At 44.2% G+C, this 18,577-nt stretch overlaps 1 protein-coding gene across 2 annotated transcripts in view; it reads left to right on the top strand.

Moving 5' to 3' along the window:
- Nucleotides 1-18,577, top strand: part of agrn (agrin) — a 252,900-nt gene that overhangs the window by 188,556 nt on the left and 45,767 nt on the right. For both annotated transcript variants that reach the window (XM_039604628.1, XM_039604629.1), the window contains 9 exons: nt 2,322-2,519; nt 3,032-3,232; nt 8,348-8,496; nt 9,765-9,870; nt 12,342-12,452; nt 13,034-13,198; nt 14,676-14,819; nt 17,235-17,359; nt 17,477-17,582. In XM_039604628.1, coding sequence (XP_039460562.1) covers nt 2,322-2,519; nt 3,032-3,232; nt 8,348-8,496; nt 9,765-9,870; nt 12,342-12,452; nt 13,034-13,198; nt 14,676-14,819; nt 17,235-17,359; nt 17,477-17,582 — 1,305 coding nt within the window. The remainder of the gene's footprint in view (nt 1-2,321; nt 2,520-3,031; nt 3,233-8,347; nt 8,497-9,764; nt 9,871-12,341; nt 12,453-13,033; nt 13,199-14,675; nt 14,820-17,234; nt 17,360-17,476; nt 17,583-18,577) is intronic.

Genomic DNA, 18,577 nt, shown 5'->3' with positions numbered 1-18,577 from the left:
AAATTTCTTTAGTGATGGAACCCACTGTGCTCCTGGGAACTTCATGGACTTTAGTATCTTTTCTAAAATCCTCCTCCATGGATTTGTGCTGTGGTAGGGCTCTGTCTGGGAAGTTTTTTTTATTTCATGGCATAGTTTTTACCTCTGACATGCAGTAAACTTTAAATGGCATGTGTGCGGCTTTCTGTATTCTTTTATATCATGTGACTGTACCTCGTGTACTGTAGACTAATAAAGCTTTATACAAATTCCTCATTTTCCCAGGAAAAATGGGAAAACCGGTTATTTCCTGTAGCTCTTAATTGTAAATAGACCCGTGGGTCATAATCTTTGCCTTGTATCTTATGCTTAGTTCTTAGAATAATTTTGCATGAGAAAAATCCAACAAATGACACATTTTTTTATTATGAGACATGGAGTACATCTAAAATATAAATGTTCTTTTGTTATCTTTTTTCATCCATTTAAAAAACAGAGTTATTTTTCCATTTTTGTTCATTTCCATTGTTACTGTGTCCTTCTAAACACTAAGCAAGCAGAAAGAGTTTTGATTTTAGTGGAATTTCTTTTAAAATATTCTTTTCATGTGTCACTCTACCCAAACTGTTTCAGTGTTCCTTTAGACTTTAGCGCCTTGTCTATTTATATAACAATGCAATGTGTCAGGAGTAACATAACTCTCCAGCCACTTTATTAGGCAAACCTGTTCAACTGCTTGTTAACACAAATATCTAATTAGCCAATCGCACGGGAGCAACTCCAATTAGGCATGTAGCTGTGTTCAAGACATCTTTCTGAAGTTCAAACTGAGCATCAACATGGGGAAGAAAAGTCATTTAACTGACTTTGAAGGTGGCATGTTTTTTTAATGGCAGAAGGGCTACTGTGAGCATTTCAGACACTGATTTTTTCACACAGTCATGTCTAGGATTTACAGAGAACAGTCTGAAAGAGACAAAAGATCGTTTGAATGAAGGTTTTCTAGTCAAAAATGCCTCGTCCGGACCGAGGCTACAATGTGCTCACCTCTACTGGGCAAAACCATTAGCTGGTCTGATGAGTCTTAGTTTCTGGTGTGACATTCAGCAGATTGGGTCACAATTTGGCGTAAACGACACAAAATCACGGCTCCACCCTGCCTTGTATCAACGGTTCGGGTTGCTGATGGTGGTGTTATACTTTTGTTGCACACTTTGAGCCCCTTAGTACCAACTGACCATGATTTAAACACTACAGCCTACCTGAGTACTGTTGCAGACCTTGTCCAACCATTTGGGACCACAGTGTACCCATCTTCTGATGGCTGCTTCCAGCAGGATAACCCACCATGTACTTAGATGGATTGGCCGTTCTTTGAGACATGGTGGGATGGGAGATTTTCATCATGGATGTGTAGCTGACAAATCTGCAGTCTATGTGCGATGCCATCATGTCTGTATGGACCAAAATCTCTGAGGAACGTTTCCAGCATCTTTTTGAATCTATGCCACAAAGACTTAGGGCTGAAGCATCCAGTTCTGTGGTGTGTAATTAAGTGGGATCTCAGTACTCTGATTTTCGATCCTCTAGTAAGATTGAATTTTCCAAATCTTCACTCCATATACTGAGCTTGTAAAGTAAAATATTTTTACTGTAAGTTTGAACTTTTTCCTGTATTGGCACAGTTTTGATTTCTTTGCTTAGCACCACACCAGCTTAGTCTCCAACATTTTCAAAATGAGAAATGATAATGGGTGTGTCAAACTAATTCAATTCAGTTGTGTTTACGCAGTGCCAAATCACAACACCAGTCACCTCAAGGCACTTTATATTGTAAGGTAGACCTTACAGCAACACATACAGAGAAAAACCCAACAATCATATGACCCCCTGTGATATCAAAGTAACATATGCCAGGACCCAGTGTTTCCAAGCAGAACATTACATTGTAATGAGATAATCAGTGTTATTCACTTGACTTGTCAGTAGTTTTAATGTTGTGGCTGAAAGACCAAATGACAAACCAACACTACTTTAAGACTCTGCAGTAGCCAGAAACTCATTCCCTCGCAACTTTATATTCACTTAAGTGATATTTCAAGCATCATCAGAAAGTAAGATGAGCTGAAAAGCACTGCACTGCATTTGCATAATGATAACATAAGAGAATCCATTTTAAGTCTACCATACATTAATACGAGCAGTGTAAAAGAAACTTAATATCCTCTAAATTCACAGTTTCTGTTAGAGTCAGACCTCGGAGCCAAGGTTATGTAATCCCACAGGAAGCACACATGCACAGACACACTTAACCATTTGTTTGCCTGCTTGTCCCCATCTAGATGAGGCCTGTGCCAACTGCTCTTTTGGGGCAATCTGCGATGCCCAGAGCAAGCAGTGTGTGTGTCCGTCAGAGTGTGTCAAGTCCTACCAGCCTGTGTGCGGCAGCGACGGTACCACCTACAACAGTGAGTGTGAGCTGCATGTGCGGGCCTGCAAACAACAGATGGACCTCCGAGTGGTCGGCCAGGGAGAGTGCAGTAAGTAATGCGTACATTTATGAAGAATGTGTCTGGTAGTTACAGTATGTCATCTTCAGTATGTCATTATTAGTATAAATGTGAAAGGCACATCAGCGATCTTAGCACAAACTGGTGATTTGATATTACGCTAGGAAAAAAAAAAAAGTGCGCAATGTTCATATGTAAAAGATTCATTTCTTTCCTCTGGCTCTGCGTTAAATATGGAAATGACATGTAAAAATAGTGCCCATCAGGAAGCTCATAAAACTGCAGGCACTTCAAATACAAGCAAACTTGTCAAACTGAATTCTCAGATGGGAAACTGCTCCAGCAGCATGTGCTGTATATGTTTTAAAAGTGGAATATATTACGAGGGGAAGCAGCGTGCATGACAAATAGAAAAAGGAAAAGAGAAATCCTGTTTAAAAATATATTCCAGAGATGACTTTGAATGTCCGCGTGGATGAGATCCATCAAAATAACTCACCAGTCATGCTGTGGCCTGCCCCTCTGCTGTGTGTTTAATACAGAAACATGTGGCAACACTGTTTGTGCCATGGGTGCCCGGTGCGTCCAGAATAGGTGTGAGTGCCCGCCGTGCTCAGGCGAGCCCTACGCCCCGGTGTGTGGAAGTGATGGCACCACCTACGACAATGAGTGTGAACTTCGCAGACATTCCTGCACGCAGATGACGAGAATTGACGTGGCGAGGCTTGGCAGCTGCGACGAAGGTAGGAAATGGACTTTGAAATGGTGTAATTATCTTTATCAAGTGACCTGCGGTGCCGTATTTAGTCGTTTGTGGATTCGTAGCTGCGACATCTGCGTCGGCTTAACACTGCAAAAAACATGAGGCGACAGCCGCGGTGTGTTTCTGTAAACAAAACCTGTTAGAAATCCAGAAATGACTTCTGGGTGATTAAGCTCAGGTCAGCTGTACGTTTCCAACGCAGTGTTTTCATTGGCTGCTTGTCTGGCTGACTTTGTTTGTTCGCGAGCGTGCTGTGCAACGTATGAGCTGCAGCTGGTTTTTGTTTATTGATCTCACCGCTTCCCCCCATTGCTCCTTGATGCCTCAATAAACTGAAACTAATTAATTGCAGATGGTTTTTCATTTGATATTTGGAACTTGTAGATGGCATCCAAAGCTAAATGCTTCCTGCATTAGCGGTAGCTAAAAATGAGGTAAGGGCTGAGTATAGATGACTGAAGTATATTAGAGCATGAGAATATTATGTCTGCTAAAAAGATGATCTGTGAATTGTAGGCTGGTGATTACCGCATGTACTTTTACCTGAATTTGCAACACGAGCTGTAATAGCACGAATTATTATGCTCGGCTTTTATTAGGAGGGGGGCTAGGTTGTGTTTGTTTGTGTTGTGACAGCTAGGGTACACATTTTATCTAGCTCTTCTATTCAATTAGGCTTTTAAATGCGTGACCGATGGCACTTAATGTGAGTATCCCTCATTTCCATGCCTGTAGCTTTGTCATCGCTTCACATTCTGATTAAATGAGCTCTAATTCACCGTGCAGATCATATCTTGATCAGCGCTGACAGACTGAGGCGGGATATCACAGTCCCTCGCTCATCCCCTTCTTGGGGACAACTCTGGAGGGAGCAAAATGCCAACCTCTGGTTTTAAATGCAGACAGTGGCAATGCTGCTGTTCCCTTGTGGCTAGTTGGCCATCACAGTGAACATAGTCATCTACTGACAAGGTGTGAAGGGGAGCAGATTACACCTGCCAGCAGGAGGGATGGCTGGAGAGAAGAAAGGAGGGGGATAGATGGAGGACAGGGCAAATAGAGATGAGGGGGAATCCACTTCCATTTTGATTGCTACAGCCAGGGGTCTTTTTTCTTTTTCCTCCCTAACCCCCCTACTACCATTGTCTGCCGTATTTGGCCCCAGGCCTGCGAGGCGAATCGCGCCGTCAAAGCTTCTTGTGGTCGATTTAACATCATTTCATTGACTGAGATAAGTGACCTTTTTTTTGTATGTGGAGCATGAAGAAATGCGAAACTGTATGCCCTCGATGCAGACGTGCAGACTTACCGTCACCACGCACACACGCAGCTACACACTCCTCATTGTCTGTTGGTTGTATCAGGCAAAAAGTACTCTCATCTGCATCCCAAGGGCATTGCTCTGCTTGCAGTGGCTGATGGCTTTGTTTTTATATTTTATTCTCTCTACCATACTGTCTCTCAGCATTCTCCTTTTTCCCATCGCTTGCTCATTTTGATTCAGAGAGAACTATCAGGCTTACACAATAGAATCTTTTCTTTTTCCCCTTTCTTTTTTCTTTTTGCTCTCCACATCGCACCCTGCTGTCCCACCCACTCACATCTCTTTCCATTTTGCACTCCTCTCCATCAAAAATGTCCTTCTTGACAAAAGGGGCGCCAAGGCTTTCACAGACAGGGGTGGAGATGGGCTCGGCGGAAATCAATAAATTTCACCCCAGGGGCAGCAGCCGGTTCTGTCTTTTTCTGCGGGTCCCCCCCCCCATTCTTTCGGCCCCCTCAAATCTGACCCAGACCCTCCACAGGAAGCCTGTAAAACAGTCAAAACCAAGTTGCAGAAAGTTGTTCTACTTCTCTCCTCCTGCCTGTCTTAAACAGGATTTGCTGCTGATAGATTCACCCTTGCCTACATGTACAGTATCGGTGGTAGATTTGGCAAAATTAAGAGCACATGCTGTGTTATACAGCACCCTTGTCACAAAACGTAATTCTGTTTTTTTTCCCGGCTCTATTGTAGACAGCAGCAGGGCTCTACATCACCAGTATGCGCAACTCCCCACTCCATACTTCAAATCTAAGATAAGCCCAGAGAGGAAGTGAATGTGTTGATTTATTTGCTTACGTAGACCTGACTTAAAAACCATCCTCATTAGTCTTGTTGGGAGGAGGGGAGCGCACGGCATAAAAATGGAAGTTGTTTTCTCCTGCCTTTTTATTTAGCAGTAATGAAAAATGACAGTGTTCCCACTGTTGGCCATACAGGGAAATTTATCACCTGTTTAATTTCACACTCGGGTAGGCCTGGCCTCAGCTCCTTTTCTCGACACTGACAAAGTGGTAACTGAGAGCAGTGCATCACCTACGGAGGCCCGAGCCCCCTTTTTTAATTGAATAGACATTTAATAAACAAGATTATGAGAGCAGGATCACACGGCGATGCTGGATCGTCACCCTCGTCGCTCCTCACATGGCACGGATGTGATCAAGCTCCAAAAGACAGGAAAGGGCATGAAAAAACAGGCAAGTGAGTGGCTGGGTGGCACAAGAGCTTCCCGGAGTGTGATCAGCGCATTTTTCCTTCACGGTCCATTCATCATGGGGGCTTCTAACCTTCCGTTGAGGCAACAAAACTTCTTTTCTCCTCCTGCCATCTAAAAACACCCCATCCTCCCACTGGCTGTGATGCTTCTCCATCCTACAGGAACTTTATTTAGGCTAACGTGCTGTCACATCAGTCAAAGGCAGGTGGTACTGATAGAGGGAGCAAAACCGTTGTCATTTTCAACTAGGGAGAATTTCTTTAAAGCATAGATGTTCCGAGTTGACATTCAGTCAGGTCCTGATATCAGAGGTATCATAGAAATATCAGATGTCTCCTGGATCATTGATGTTGACACAACAAATCTGGTTTGCTGAACATCTTCAGCCCCCTTCCCTCTTCAGCCCCCTCATCTATAATTTACCCAGGTTCTCATGTTTTCTCCTCTTCCCTCTACTTTCCTTAGCACACAGTTCAAGACAATACCGTCTTCCTCTTCACTTCCTCTATTATTTCTACTGTCAAAGCCTCTCAGTTTTTTTCGGACATTATTCTTATGCAATTCATTTCCTTTCTTCTCTCCGCCGCTCAATTCTGGCTTCTTAATGGAGCTCCCCTGGCTAAATAGACTCAGGCTTCTGACAAGACTGAGTAAAAAGAAACGGATGGGCAGTACAGAGAGAATAGCTGATGCAGCCATCTTGGCTGGGGACGTATTAATTGAAAGGTTCATAGGCAGCGTGGGTGACGGGCACATCAAAGAACAACAGCTAATTAGGACCCCCTCCCCTCGCCTTTCACTTATTTATTCCATTCTAGTGTCTTACCTCTTTTTATATATTTATCTTGTCTGTGTGAAGGGACCTGAGTGGAATATGAATCGGCTACTCCGGCATTTCCTTTTTACTGCGCCGTGCTGAGCTGGCAAACAGTAAACAGATACAGGAAGCCGACCACAGGCTGCTGAGCTCCCTTTCTGTTTCTGATCTCTTCTTCTCACTTTCAGATGCCATCTGACGCCGAGTACCTGCGATAATGTCACTGGCAGCTGAAAGCTATTACGCGGCGCATTAGCTGTGTCACAAAATGTTATGTTTAACTCGGACTGTGGTTCGAAATCAATAAGTTGCAACAATGGCAAATTCAAGTAAAGGGATTAGGGTTGGGGCTTTAAAATGGAGACAGAGCGAGGCTTTAATAAGCCCTGATGGTTCCTAGTTTTTTGTTTTTTTTCTCGGGGAGGGGCGGGGGGCACTCTTCACAAAGCTCCAACTCGTCTGTTGAAGGCAGTAAAGTGACGTCTTCGCCGCTGTATCGACCACTCAGATCTCTCCCAGCACCACAGCTGATGACCCATATCAAAGAACAGCCAGGGCTTCATGTGCCCCTCCCCGCACCGTGCACTGTGACCTGCTCCATAATCTACTTTAGGAGATGGTTTATGCTAAGTGGTACTTCCATTACACTATGACATTGATTTAACCATTAGAGGCAGTGCATCGATACACAGAGCTGAACGAGCCCTAAAAGTAGACGAGAAGGGAAAGAAAGACCTCGATTACCTAATGCGCTTTGAGTCTTCTGCCTGCGCTGGGAGCTTTTAGCTGAACTGTAGTCCTTTTTTGAATAACAAATTTGTTTTAAATGAACTTTCTGCCAGCCCCCAGGGTGCCTCTCTCTGTCTGACATTCTTTCCGTCTTTCATGCTGCATGCTTTCATTCCCCCGCTTTCACACACGTTCACCTAATCTCCCTCTGGAGTTCCACTGTAGGTAAAATTTGCAACTTCAAAAGCCAGATCCTCCCATTTTTTTTTTGCCTGCACTTTGCAATCCCCCTCCCTTCCCCGAATTTGTTTTCCTCAAATCAACCCACTTGTCAGACACCCCCCCCTTTCTGGTGTTTCTTTTTAAATAATTTTGTAGAGCTGTACATCCTGGCCCCTAATTGGGTTTTATTTGTCCTTGCTCTGCCTCGTTCACTATAAACATTAAGCCAGCCTTAGCGGTTCCTCCTACTGCGATACACAGACGTGCATTTTTAAAACAAGCAAAAAGCCATTTCAGGGTCGCAGTTAAAGAGTTGCTGGGACAACTTTCTTTAAAGTCTCGGGAGATAATTAGATTTTACAGAACACTTTGCAATTAGTTGCATTCTCATATCGGGAAGCAGGCACCCATAAAGCAGGCCTCGCCACCAATTCTCTCTGCACACTTGGAGGCCGGAGTTAATAATTCCCTCCCCCTTTTTTTGTTTCTGATGTAATTGAAATGAAAGGATGCCTCACTGGTGGTGCAGAGATGTCTAATTTATTTAGTCAATCTGTGGCCCTCGCTAGACACGGTCATTATCTTCTACTACCAGCAGTGCCTTTGGTTGCCTCTCGCCATCACGAGGGGAAATGTAAATTATCTTAACTTTACGGCGCCCACAGTGTTTAAATGTAGTTTTAACTTCAAGACAAATAAAACTACGACGCCCACTAGATGTATAGATTGTGATGTTTTGTGTGTGCATATGTTTGTTAATGACATTGTGTGTCTTCTTTTTATGCAGACTGTGGCTCGGGCGGGTCAGGATCGGGTCAGGAGAGCTGTGAACAGGACCGCTGTCTTGTATTTGGAGGCACGTGGTACGAAGACGCAGAAGACGAAAGCGACCGATGCCTTTGTGACTACATCTGCACGAGTGTGCCTCACAGCCTGGTACGACGGCCTTCAAAAATCATTTGCCATTAGCTGCTAATGTGGTTAAATCTTCCAGTCCCCTCAAAGTAAAATGCAAAAACGTAAATCGCACGCATCCTGCTTTTGACATTTTCATCGGACAAACTCCAGTCTCCTATGAAATGACATGGAAAATTATTCCTGAATTTTTGTCTGTTTAGCATCAAAAGAAATCTAGATGTCTTCTGAATTCGCCGAATAACCTCGCTTGTCACCAAATCAAACAGGGGCCACTTTCCTTCTTATTTTCTTGTAAATTTGACAAAATTGTAAAACATGGGGGCGTGGATGAAGGCACGGGGGACTTTTTCAAGGTCAGCTTCAGATGGAAAATCTTTTCTCAGCTTTTCTTAGTCGGAGACAGCATGACTGTACAACCTCAGTAATTTGTAAGCCAACACAAAACTCAAAAAGGATCCCAGAAATTGAGTAACTGGGCAGAAGGAAGTTTTGTGACATCCACGATTAAGCATCAGAAAGGCGAGGCATAAGACTGGAGATGGTGTTTATGTTGCATCCATCAGTGAAACAGGGGAAAGAAACACTGTATTTATGGATTACCTGACTGAGCACCACGTGACACGAGGAGAATGCTCCAGTGACAACAGAAACAGACCTGTCTAATAAGCAGGAGCAAAAAATATCCTCTTTTCCCACGAGGTCGTCTTACCGTCATGAGCAGCAGCAGCTTGCTTTGTTGTCACGGATGTGGCTCAGGTGTCGCCGCATGGTCTGTGTGTGAAACTGATGACATCTGATTAAACCACGTCCATTACACCTGAGCAAAATGCCACCTGACAAAGGCCGTGAAGTATTATTGAAAGCAACCGAACGATCCACTTAATGGCTCTTTAGTTCAGCGTCTAGGTGAATGCGCTTTTACTTTAAATACAGGGCACGCCTCAGTGAAACACGCGGCCTGGTAATAACTGAAGCGAGTTAGAGAAAAAAGAGCTGAGGGGTTAAGCTAGACCAGGGGTGGGCAATCTCAGTCCACGAGGGCCGGTGTCCCTGCAGGTTTTAGATGTGTCCTCGAACCAACACAGCTGATTTAAATGGCTAAATTAGCTCCTCAACATGTCCTGAAGTTCTCCAGAGGCCTGGTAACGAACTAATCATGTGATTCAGGTGTGTTGACCCAAGGTGAGATCTAAAACCTGCAGGGACACCGGCCCTCATGGACTGAGATTGCCCACCCCTGAGCTAGACGCTGCGTCAGACTCTGCTATGTGTCTTTCTTTTTGCAGGTTTGTGGTTCCGATGGGAAAAACTACAGCAACGAGTGCGAGCTGAAGAAGGCCAGATGTGAGAAACGAGAGCACTTGTTGATTCAAAATCAGGGACCCTGTGCAGGTCGGTACATTACGCCACTCAGAGTCGATGTCATTGCAGTGCACAAGAGCACCCTCATCAAGTCTCATTGTCGCTGACATCCCATTTCTCCACTCATTCCATCCATCGATGGGGTTGTAATTGTCTCTAGTTTGAGTGTAATTCTGACAGCACTGCTGGTGTCTCTCTTCAGTGTGACCTGGTTAGCCATAAGCAAGTGAAATGATGGGAGGTCAGTGTTAAATTTGATGTGTGGGTTTGTGTAATTTGCTCAGGGAAGGTTGACTCAGCACACTTTGAGCTTTCCAGCTTTTCTGGGAAGTGACTCGTCCACGTGGGCCGGCTCGTGAGCAGAGTTAAAAATCTTCCTCTCGGGCCCAAGTGTGAACTAACAGACAGTAATAAAGGCTCACTTTTCTGTCCAGATATTCAGAGAATTTAAAGCAATAAACCTGTGCTCCGGAGCTTGCTTCTTAGCCCTCAGGACACCGCTTTTCCCCTCTTCCTTTAATATAAACTCCCTCTCTTTGCATGTGATGAATGACATTTATCAGCCACAAACGCTGTGAGATCAGTGGCAGAGCAGCAAAGGTTAACCATCTTCCTCTCTGTGGCTATGTTAAATGAAGAGCTTTTTGCTAGCACAGGCCGGGGAGCAGAGCAAAAGGCACTTAAGGGATTTTGTGTGATCATTCCAGTCTGTTTGATTCCCCATGGGTCTGAAAGAGAGGAGGATGGAGAGAGTTTGAAGAGAGTGAGAATGAAGGAGCTGCCAGTGTTTTCACACACATCTCTGCAGATTCTTCTCCTTCCTAAGCTGGCCTCCTTGGGCACTGACTGTCACGCTTCTCTACCATCCATGGATAATCAATCCTTTTTTGAAGAGCCCTCTATGGGTACAAGGCCTCTGGGTTCTCATCTCCTATTGGCTAATGGGGGGGAAAAAAAACTCAGATCTTAGGGAATTTCACTGCCCTCTGCATTAGCTATGTAAGGAGAAACTTCATTTGACCTCAGCTCCATAAACTTTATCAAAACATGCCAGCTCTCAGTAGCGGAGCATGAAAGCAACCTTGTATTTCAGAGGTTCTCAGTTTGAAAAGCTTCCTACTTTGCATACAGTGTCAACACAGCCGTCTGCTGCATGCACATTTGTAAAGTTTGCCTCTCGTGGCATTTCAAATAGTATTTTTTTTTTTTCGCCGCCTGCAAACTCAAATCAGGGTCAGGGATTTCAATATAATCCATTGAAATTTTTATTGGTTTACTAGACACATGTGCAGATGTGCTCTTGCAGGAATATAAAAGACCAGCAACAATCAGCGAAGCGGAGAAAGCGCAGCAGCGGACCTTGAAAATGTGAGGGTAATATTGCATGTCACAGCGAGGTGCATTGTGCCGGACAATGGCCGCTGAAGAGGAAAAACCCTTGAAGGGTGGAAGAACATATGAAATTAAAAGTTCTCCTTGTCCTAATAGGCTCAGTACAGATAGCCGAATGGAGCACTGAAAAGTGGCAAGTTAAATGAACTGTGTCCAAAGCCCATCTCTGGAGTGGGAAAGCACTGGAAAAAGAGCGCGCCGAGTCATCACCATTAGGCTGAGGCTCATATCCACACCAGTAACAGTGTGATTTATGGCCCCTGTATCTCCAGCCTCCAAACTCCAAATGAGCAACACTAGAAGAGGCGATGGGGAGGAGAATAGAGAGACCCAGAAAACCAAGGGTTTTCCCGTTTCTATCTACAACTTTACTTTTCACTCCAAAGTATGAAAAAATGTGAACAATGATGCTTTTGCTCCGGCCATTAAACAAATCCTATTTTCCTCCCACTGACTGTTTTGTTGTTCTCTTCCAATTTCTGGAGAAGCGCCAGGTTTCAGGAACGCATTTGTTTTTATTTTGTTGAATGTGGCTCTGTATTCAGTGCTGTCACACTAGTTTGGCGTCTGGTGCATCCTTAGACAAAGGAGCTCTCCACACAGTGTGCGCAGGCAGAAACTGCTTGGCAAATTCCTTCGCATTATGCAGCAGGCCTTTTTTTTTTCTTCTTCTGCTTCTTCTTCTTTTTTTTTTTTGAAGGTTGTAGGGCAGCGGTGCAATTTCGTAATATTAGACAAGAACAAATGAAGAGAACATGCCTTCTAGTAGGTGGTAAATGTCAGCTTCTGCACATTCACCAGAAATGCCATTGTTTGTTTTCACTGGAGGTAATAGCATCATTTTCCCCCTGATTTTGAGCCATTGTGGAGAAAGTAGCAAATAGAATTGTTATCTTGAAGCCGACTGCCAGGCTCTCCACCTCTGCCCCTCAAGCCAATCTCATTGTTGGCGAAAAGTTACATGTTGTTCAGAGATTGTGTTGTTTAATTCCCCTCCTCCACCACCATCAACAAACCCTACAGTAATCACTCAAATGCTGGTGTTCCTCTTTCTCTCCCTGTTCCATCTTCCATCTCCCTTTCCTTCCCTACCTCATCGGTGATTTCAGCCGCATCTCTGCTGGACCCGATGGTATCCGAGCACTGCAGCGCGTCAGTGTACGGCTGCTGCTCAGACAATGTGACGGCCGCCTTAGGAGTTGGACAGGCTGGATGTCCCGGTGAGTACTATTCTGTGTCCCACTTTGACACGTCAGTGTGTCACGAGTTTGTTGTGTGTGCACTCAAAAAAAAAGAAAAAAGGAGGAAAAAAATGTAGATAGTATCAGGCTGTTTGCAGCATATGGGCCTCGTTGTCCTTGACTGCAATTACAGTAGCAAAGTTGCAGAGCCGAAAACGTTTCATCTTAATCCAAGGAATAATTATGATAATTCTGCGCTGTATCAACAGAAAAATCTCTTCATCTGATGATCCTGACAAATGATAGCGCGCAGATGGAAGAGAAAAGGCTTGCATCGAGCTGTAAGCCAGGGGATACAGCATGGATGAAGAAAATGCAGACGCGGAAATAAGAATACGCAGAGATTTAGAAAAAAGGAAAATCACCTCAGTGCGCTTTATCCGCCTTTTTATTTGCGGAATAGGGTTTAGCTGACATTTGAGCCTAGCATAAATCTCTAATACAGAGTATCCATCACAGTAAGCAGTATCCCACTCTTAGAAGCTACAGGGATCTATAAACAGCAGCAGTGTAAGTTTGCTGTAGAAAAGTGAAATTCCTTGTTGCTCTTTTCCCCTCAGCTACCTGTCAGTGTAATATCTACGGCTCCTACAAGGGGACGTGCGATCCAACCACCGGGCAGTGCTCCTGTAAGCCGGGTGTCGGAGGGCAGAAGTGTGACCGCTGTGAGCCGGGCTTCTGGAATTTCCGCGGCATCGTGACAGAGAACATGAGCGGCTGCACTCGTGAGGAATTCCTTCTTTGTATCTGATCAGCTGTGCAAATGTGTTTTATTTCGATAACATTCATTTTATGTATGTTACTTTTCAATCCTTACATTTCCTCTCCACAAATGGTCTGTGCACACACACACCAAAAAAAAAAAAATCCATGCACATCAAAGTGTTAACATGCAGAGAGGTTTTATTTGGTTTTCAGAAATCCTGAAATAGTGAAATAGTTAGTCTAGATCAGAGATGTCAAAGTCTGTTTAGTTCATGGGCCTCATATAGCCAGCTTTGATCTCCAGTGGGTCTTGTCAGTGGGTCTTGTCAGCAACTTGTCAGGATCTGGAACTTTCATCTCCAGCATCACCGCAGACATCTCCAACTTTCATAGTTTGCAAAGTCCTGACTGACTTGTATGATTCACACCCCCTGCTCTAGATACACCATCAATATTTCTGTGTGCACTTTTCTTCTGATCTACTTTACTTTTAAAGTTACTGAACAATTTTTTTTTCCAGAGTATAAACAATGTTACCATCAGTTTTTTCCCCCAATGTTTTCTGGGAAGAAACCCAAAACCTCTGAGTCTGTAAACCTAAAGTCTTTGCCAAATAAATCCAAATCTGCATGGCTGGAGTCCACTCTACATAAGTGAGAGTCATATTTCTCAAGATAAGAGCCATAGTTTGACAATACATTTCTCACTGAATTAATAGCAGTGCCTCCGAGCTACCCTTTTTAGAACAGAAGTTTATAAAATGAATATCCATAAAATCTAGGCAGTCAAATTAGATTCTGTTCTAGTTAAACTCCATATATTTATAGAGCTTAACTATTTGATGAGAGTTTTTGTGGAAAGATGTCTTACTGTGTCCTTTAGACCTGTCAAGGCTGTACTGAATGAACCATTCTCATTTGTATTCGAGTAAAGAACAGGGTCGGGACCCCTTGTTTGTCTTGGTGTAATGCAATATGGTGACTAGCTCGTATCCTGCCGCTGAGGTATCATAGGACATAGCTCCCCAAGTCACAGAGCATTTTCAGTCAACAGCAGGAAGCCTGCAGGTGCCTCACCCGTGGCCTGACCTTAACAAGGTTTACCCAAAGCAAGCAGACAGCACACCACACGCCAATACCAGGTTCAGCAGGAGAGGAGTGGAAAACAACACACGTCATTGATTCCAGGAACATAATGGACTTGATGTCCTTCCCCGGTGTTGTTTTCCTGAGTTTCTCTTACGTACTCATTCCCCTCCTTCTTGTCCTCCTCCTGTGGCCCCTAGGGCTGGTTGAACTATCACCAACCCTTGATACTTAAGACAAAGATGTCTCTCAAGCACAACACTACAGAGGCTAAGGTTGCTTCAAGCACAGTTTGTACAGACTATAAACCGAGCTATTCCTATCTCTCTTCCTGCCGTCGTCGCTAATTGACTGGCCTTTTTTTTTTCCCTCATCAATCTCTCTCGTTTTTTTTCCCCCCTCTCCACGGCAGCATGCAACTGCGACGCTACGGGCTCAGTCCGGGATGATTGTGAGCAGATGTCGGGTCTGTGCTCTTGCAAGACGGGAGTGAAGGGCATGAAGTGCAACGTGTGTCCAGATGGGAGCAAGATGGGCATGAATGGCTGCGACAAAGGTAATAAGAAAGAGCATCAAGGCCAGTGTGCGGAGCATTCAGAAACCAAACACACACACATTTCTCTCCTTGGTCCCAGCTTCTCTCTATCATTCCAAAGTGGTTTTTCTGTCACTTATCTGATTTGTGGATCAGCCTCGAAGCAGCCGTTTCTTTCTTCGTCGGCTCTTCGCATCCATCAGGTTTATTGGCAAAGAAGGAAGTGGCTGCAAGAGAGCTGATCAATAGTGATTAGGAAAATACTCAAGTGTACAAATGGCATGTGGATGACACATTTCCCATTGATATTTTATTTTCTCTACAACATTCTCAGTTGTGATGATTCACTGTTCTTTGAATGTGTGGGTTTATACCTCTGTTTAAGGACTATTGATTACTTTTGATTAATAATAAAAACAGCCCCGGTGATTGTACAAGCCACAAAGCCGGTTGAAGGAAAGGTTAGTTCCTGCTGTGGGGGCCTGCAGCTCCTTGATTAAGATGCACCATCAGATATCGACTGGAAGTCAAACGTTTAATGAAGCCAGCAGTCCCAGCACAGTGGTGGGGCTCTTCGCCACACACCCTGCCAGATAAAAAGGACGAGTACTAGGAGGGTGCAGCACATAAAAGCAGGAGCTAAAGGGTGGGGTGCTCTGAGCCTCTGTGATGAAACAATGCAAAGACCCCACACTCAGAGCCAGGTGGGTGGATGGTGGACTCCCTGCAGCAGATCCTGCTGCGACAGCTTCAAGGCTTCAAACAGTCTTTAGGGGAGAACTGAGGAGAGATCTTGAGTGCGCACCTTTGTGCCCCTCAGAAGATAAACTTTGTTTTGTGCAGCAGTTTTGGAAAATTGCTGTGCATGCCATGAATAATTGAAACTCAGAGAATTTGGGAATTCTATCATCACTGCTATACGGTTGGTGTAAAGATGCTAAATACAAGTCAGAAGAACATGGACAAGGATGAAGTCTTTCAGCTCATCCTTTCCACATTATAAAATCACCCAGAGTGCGACAAGTGGTGTTTTAAAACTGTGGCACAATAGCACAAGTATAGTATGAATGTTGTCAGCAGTGCAGATGAATTGTTATTTGCTGTTTGGGGTTAAAGTTTTATAGCTAGACGGCTTATAACACAGTTTGTTGTTATACTTTGAAATCCCCTCAGGACCTGATCCCAGCATATATATCAGAACTGCTATCCCTGTACTATAAACCAGCAGCTTATAGTCTGTTCCCACGTCACTGTTAACGCTCAAGAGAGACAGAGTGACTGCTGTATGCAGTATCATCTTTTACGTTGCTTTTAAAGACTTTTTCTTTACATTTTTGAGGGTTATTTCAGTTGTACTATTGTGTTAAACTGTATTTTATTCTTTAATGGGTGTTTAACTGGCAGAACTTTTGCTACCTACAGAAAGGTTGACATTGATACACAGGAAATTGTAATGTTTTCTAAGAACCAAACACAGAACACAGGAGACCAGGATCAAAAATTCAAAACCTTATGCATCAGCAAAACCAGCTGACAGAAAGTAAAGGTTGAAGTCTTGAAAGCGTATTAGATGGACAAACAAAATTGGACCTATACTAGGAACAAAGAACCAGGAATGAAAGGGCAGTAATACACAAAAAAAGCAAAGGGAAGGCCAACATGAATAATGGAAATAACCAGCCCGTTCTCACTCCCGAGGCGTAACATCCCGACGATTTGTCGCGTCCCGCGGCGTTCCTGAGGAATGCGAAAGGTGACCTTCCGCTTTCTTATGTTACGCTCCGGGTTATGGGTGAAATCCATAGCATGACGGTCCCATGGTAAAACACGTTCAAGCCATGTACTCCAGCCCTAACCCTAACCTTGTCCCTAACTAGCACTCTAATGACGTTAAATAGTGTTTTCCAAAGCGATTTAAGTAAAATGAACGAACATGTGTAGATTGATTCCAAACGGTTCTCAAGTTTAATCGTTTTTCCAATCTCATCATTTAGAGACTCAATATGTTGACGATTTGTCACCCAGTGTAAAATATTAGGCTTTGGGAGTGAGAACGTGTTGAAATAACACTCACAGGAAAGAACAAGGATTACAAAATAAAGGAGGAAATCACTATGAAACAACAAGACGTGGCAGAAATGTTGCCAGCTATAGTCCGATTTTACAGTCTCCATTGCTGTATATAAAGTACTCTATTTGGACAAAAGTGTCGGGCCACACCTCCTAATCTTTGAATTCAGGTGTTTTCAGTCCCATTGCCACTGATTTATCAAAGACTATTTAACCATGCAGCCTGCATTCACAGTCATTGATGAAAGAATGAAGAGCTCACTGAATTCAAGAGTGATGCTCTAACAGGATGCATAGACGACCCAGTACCTTTGTCCATATAGTGCGTACAGAACATATAGCAGTGTAAACCTGTTTCTCCCACAGGTCCTGAAGCCCCAACTTCCTGTGAAGAGTTGCAGTGTAACTATGGAGCCACTTGCATTAAGGTGAATGGCCAGGCCCACTGTGAGTGCCCCTCACCTGACTGCGATTTGAAAAACAAAACCAAGGTGTGTCTTTCAAACTGTCTAAAGAAATAAGTTGTTTGAATGGAAACACATTGTTTCAGTTGCCTGTAGGGAGTTAACGTGTTCTCCCTTCGCTCCATCTCTGTCACTGTGGAGCAGGTGTGCGGCTCAGATGGGGTGACCTATGCCGACCAGTGCCAGCTGAGGACCATAGCCTGTAGGCAGGACAAGGACATCACAGTGCAGCACTTTGGACAGTGCACAGGTGAGCCTCGTAGAAACCTCCATGCATAACGAGACACACGGATGGCCAACTGTTGTCAGTCCCTGATCAAAAGATAATGAGCAGTGCCGAGGGCCTCAAATTAACCCCCTCCTGCTGTTTCTCCTCCTATCCATCTCTCTGATTCAGAAAGTAAGGTCAGAGCACTGTGAGAGCACATTTATCTTAAAATAAATGTTTCTGCACACACTCGAGCAGCTGTGCTTATTTCTTATTAGGGTAATTCAAGTGCTGAAGAGTATATAATAAAAGCATCTTACACGCATCATGTTCAATAGCACTTCTGTATATCGAACAAGCCTGTCTCTCCTCCTGGTTTTAAACTGCCTGGTGAGAATGAAAGCATGTGCCACACTACAGGGATCTTAGAATTAAGAAAGATGGAGATTTATTTATTTATTTTGAAAAGAAAAACAAGTTTGACTGGAGTCTGTGCCTTGCAAACTCACAAGATAGCAATGACACTTCCTCTTTGCTTTCCAGTCCCTTTGTTGGGATTTGGCTTCAACTTCAAACCCCCTGTTGGGGAATACATCAATCCCTTCGCAGCTTGATGCTGCCAGGAACACGATGCTGCTGAAGTATGATTGCACATGTAGAGTACATGTGTACGCAGGAAAAGGTACAGCTCTTGCCCCCCCCCCCTCCCATCCCAGCCCACATGCTGATGGACATTGCTTGGATCGGTGTAATAGGCACTGGGACCCTTGCCAAGGCCACAGCTTTCATGTACAGTGAAGTGGTCTTGCCGACTGCCAGCTTGCGTCACAGCAGAATTCTAGAGACGCCGCCGGCAAGAGCAGGAGGAAGCTCTACGCCAGCTGTGGAGCTGTGGCCGCGAGCCACTGCCAGGTGTCTTACATTTCCAGGTAGAAAAATGTTCATTCACCTCATCATTTAGTGGATCAAGTGACCTCATGCAGAGACACGAGTCCCTTTTACCCCTCTTCCCTGAGTGACCCCTTCAGACTCAAATT

Source organism: Oreochromis aureus, linkage group 20 (assembly GCF_013358895.1).
Source record: "Oreochromis aureus strain Israel breed Guangdong linkage group 20, ZZ_aureus, whole genome shotgun sequence".
Lineage (NCBI taxonomy): Eukaryota > Metazoa > Chordata > Actinopteri > Cichliformes > Cichlidae > Oreochromis > Oreochromis aureus.
Note: the sequence above shows the minus strand (reverse complement) of the source record. Positions and strands in the feature narration are given on the sequence as shown.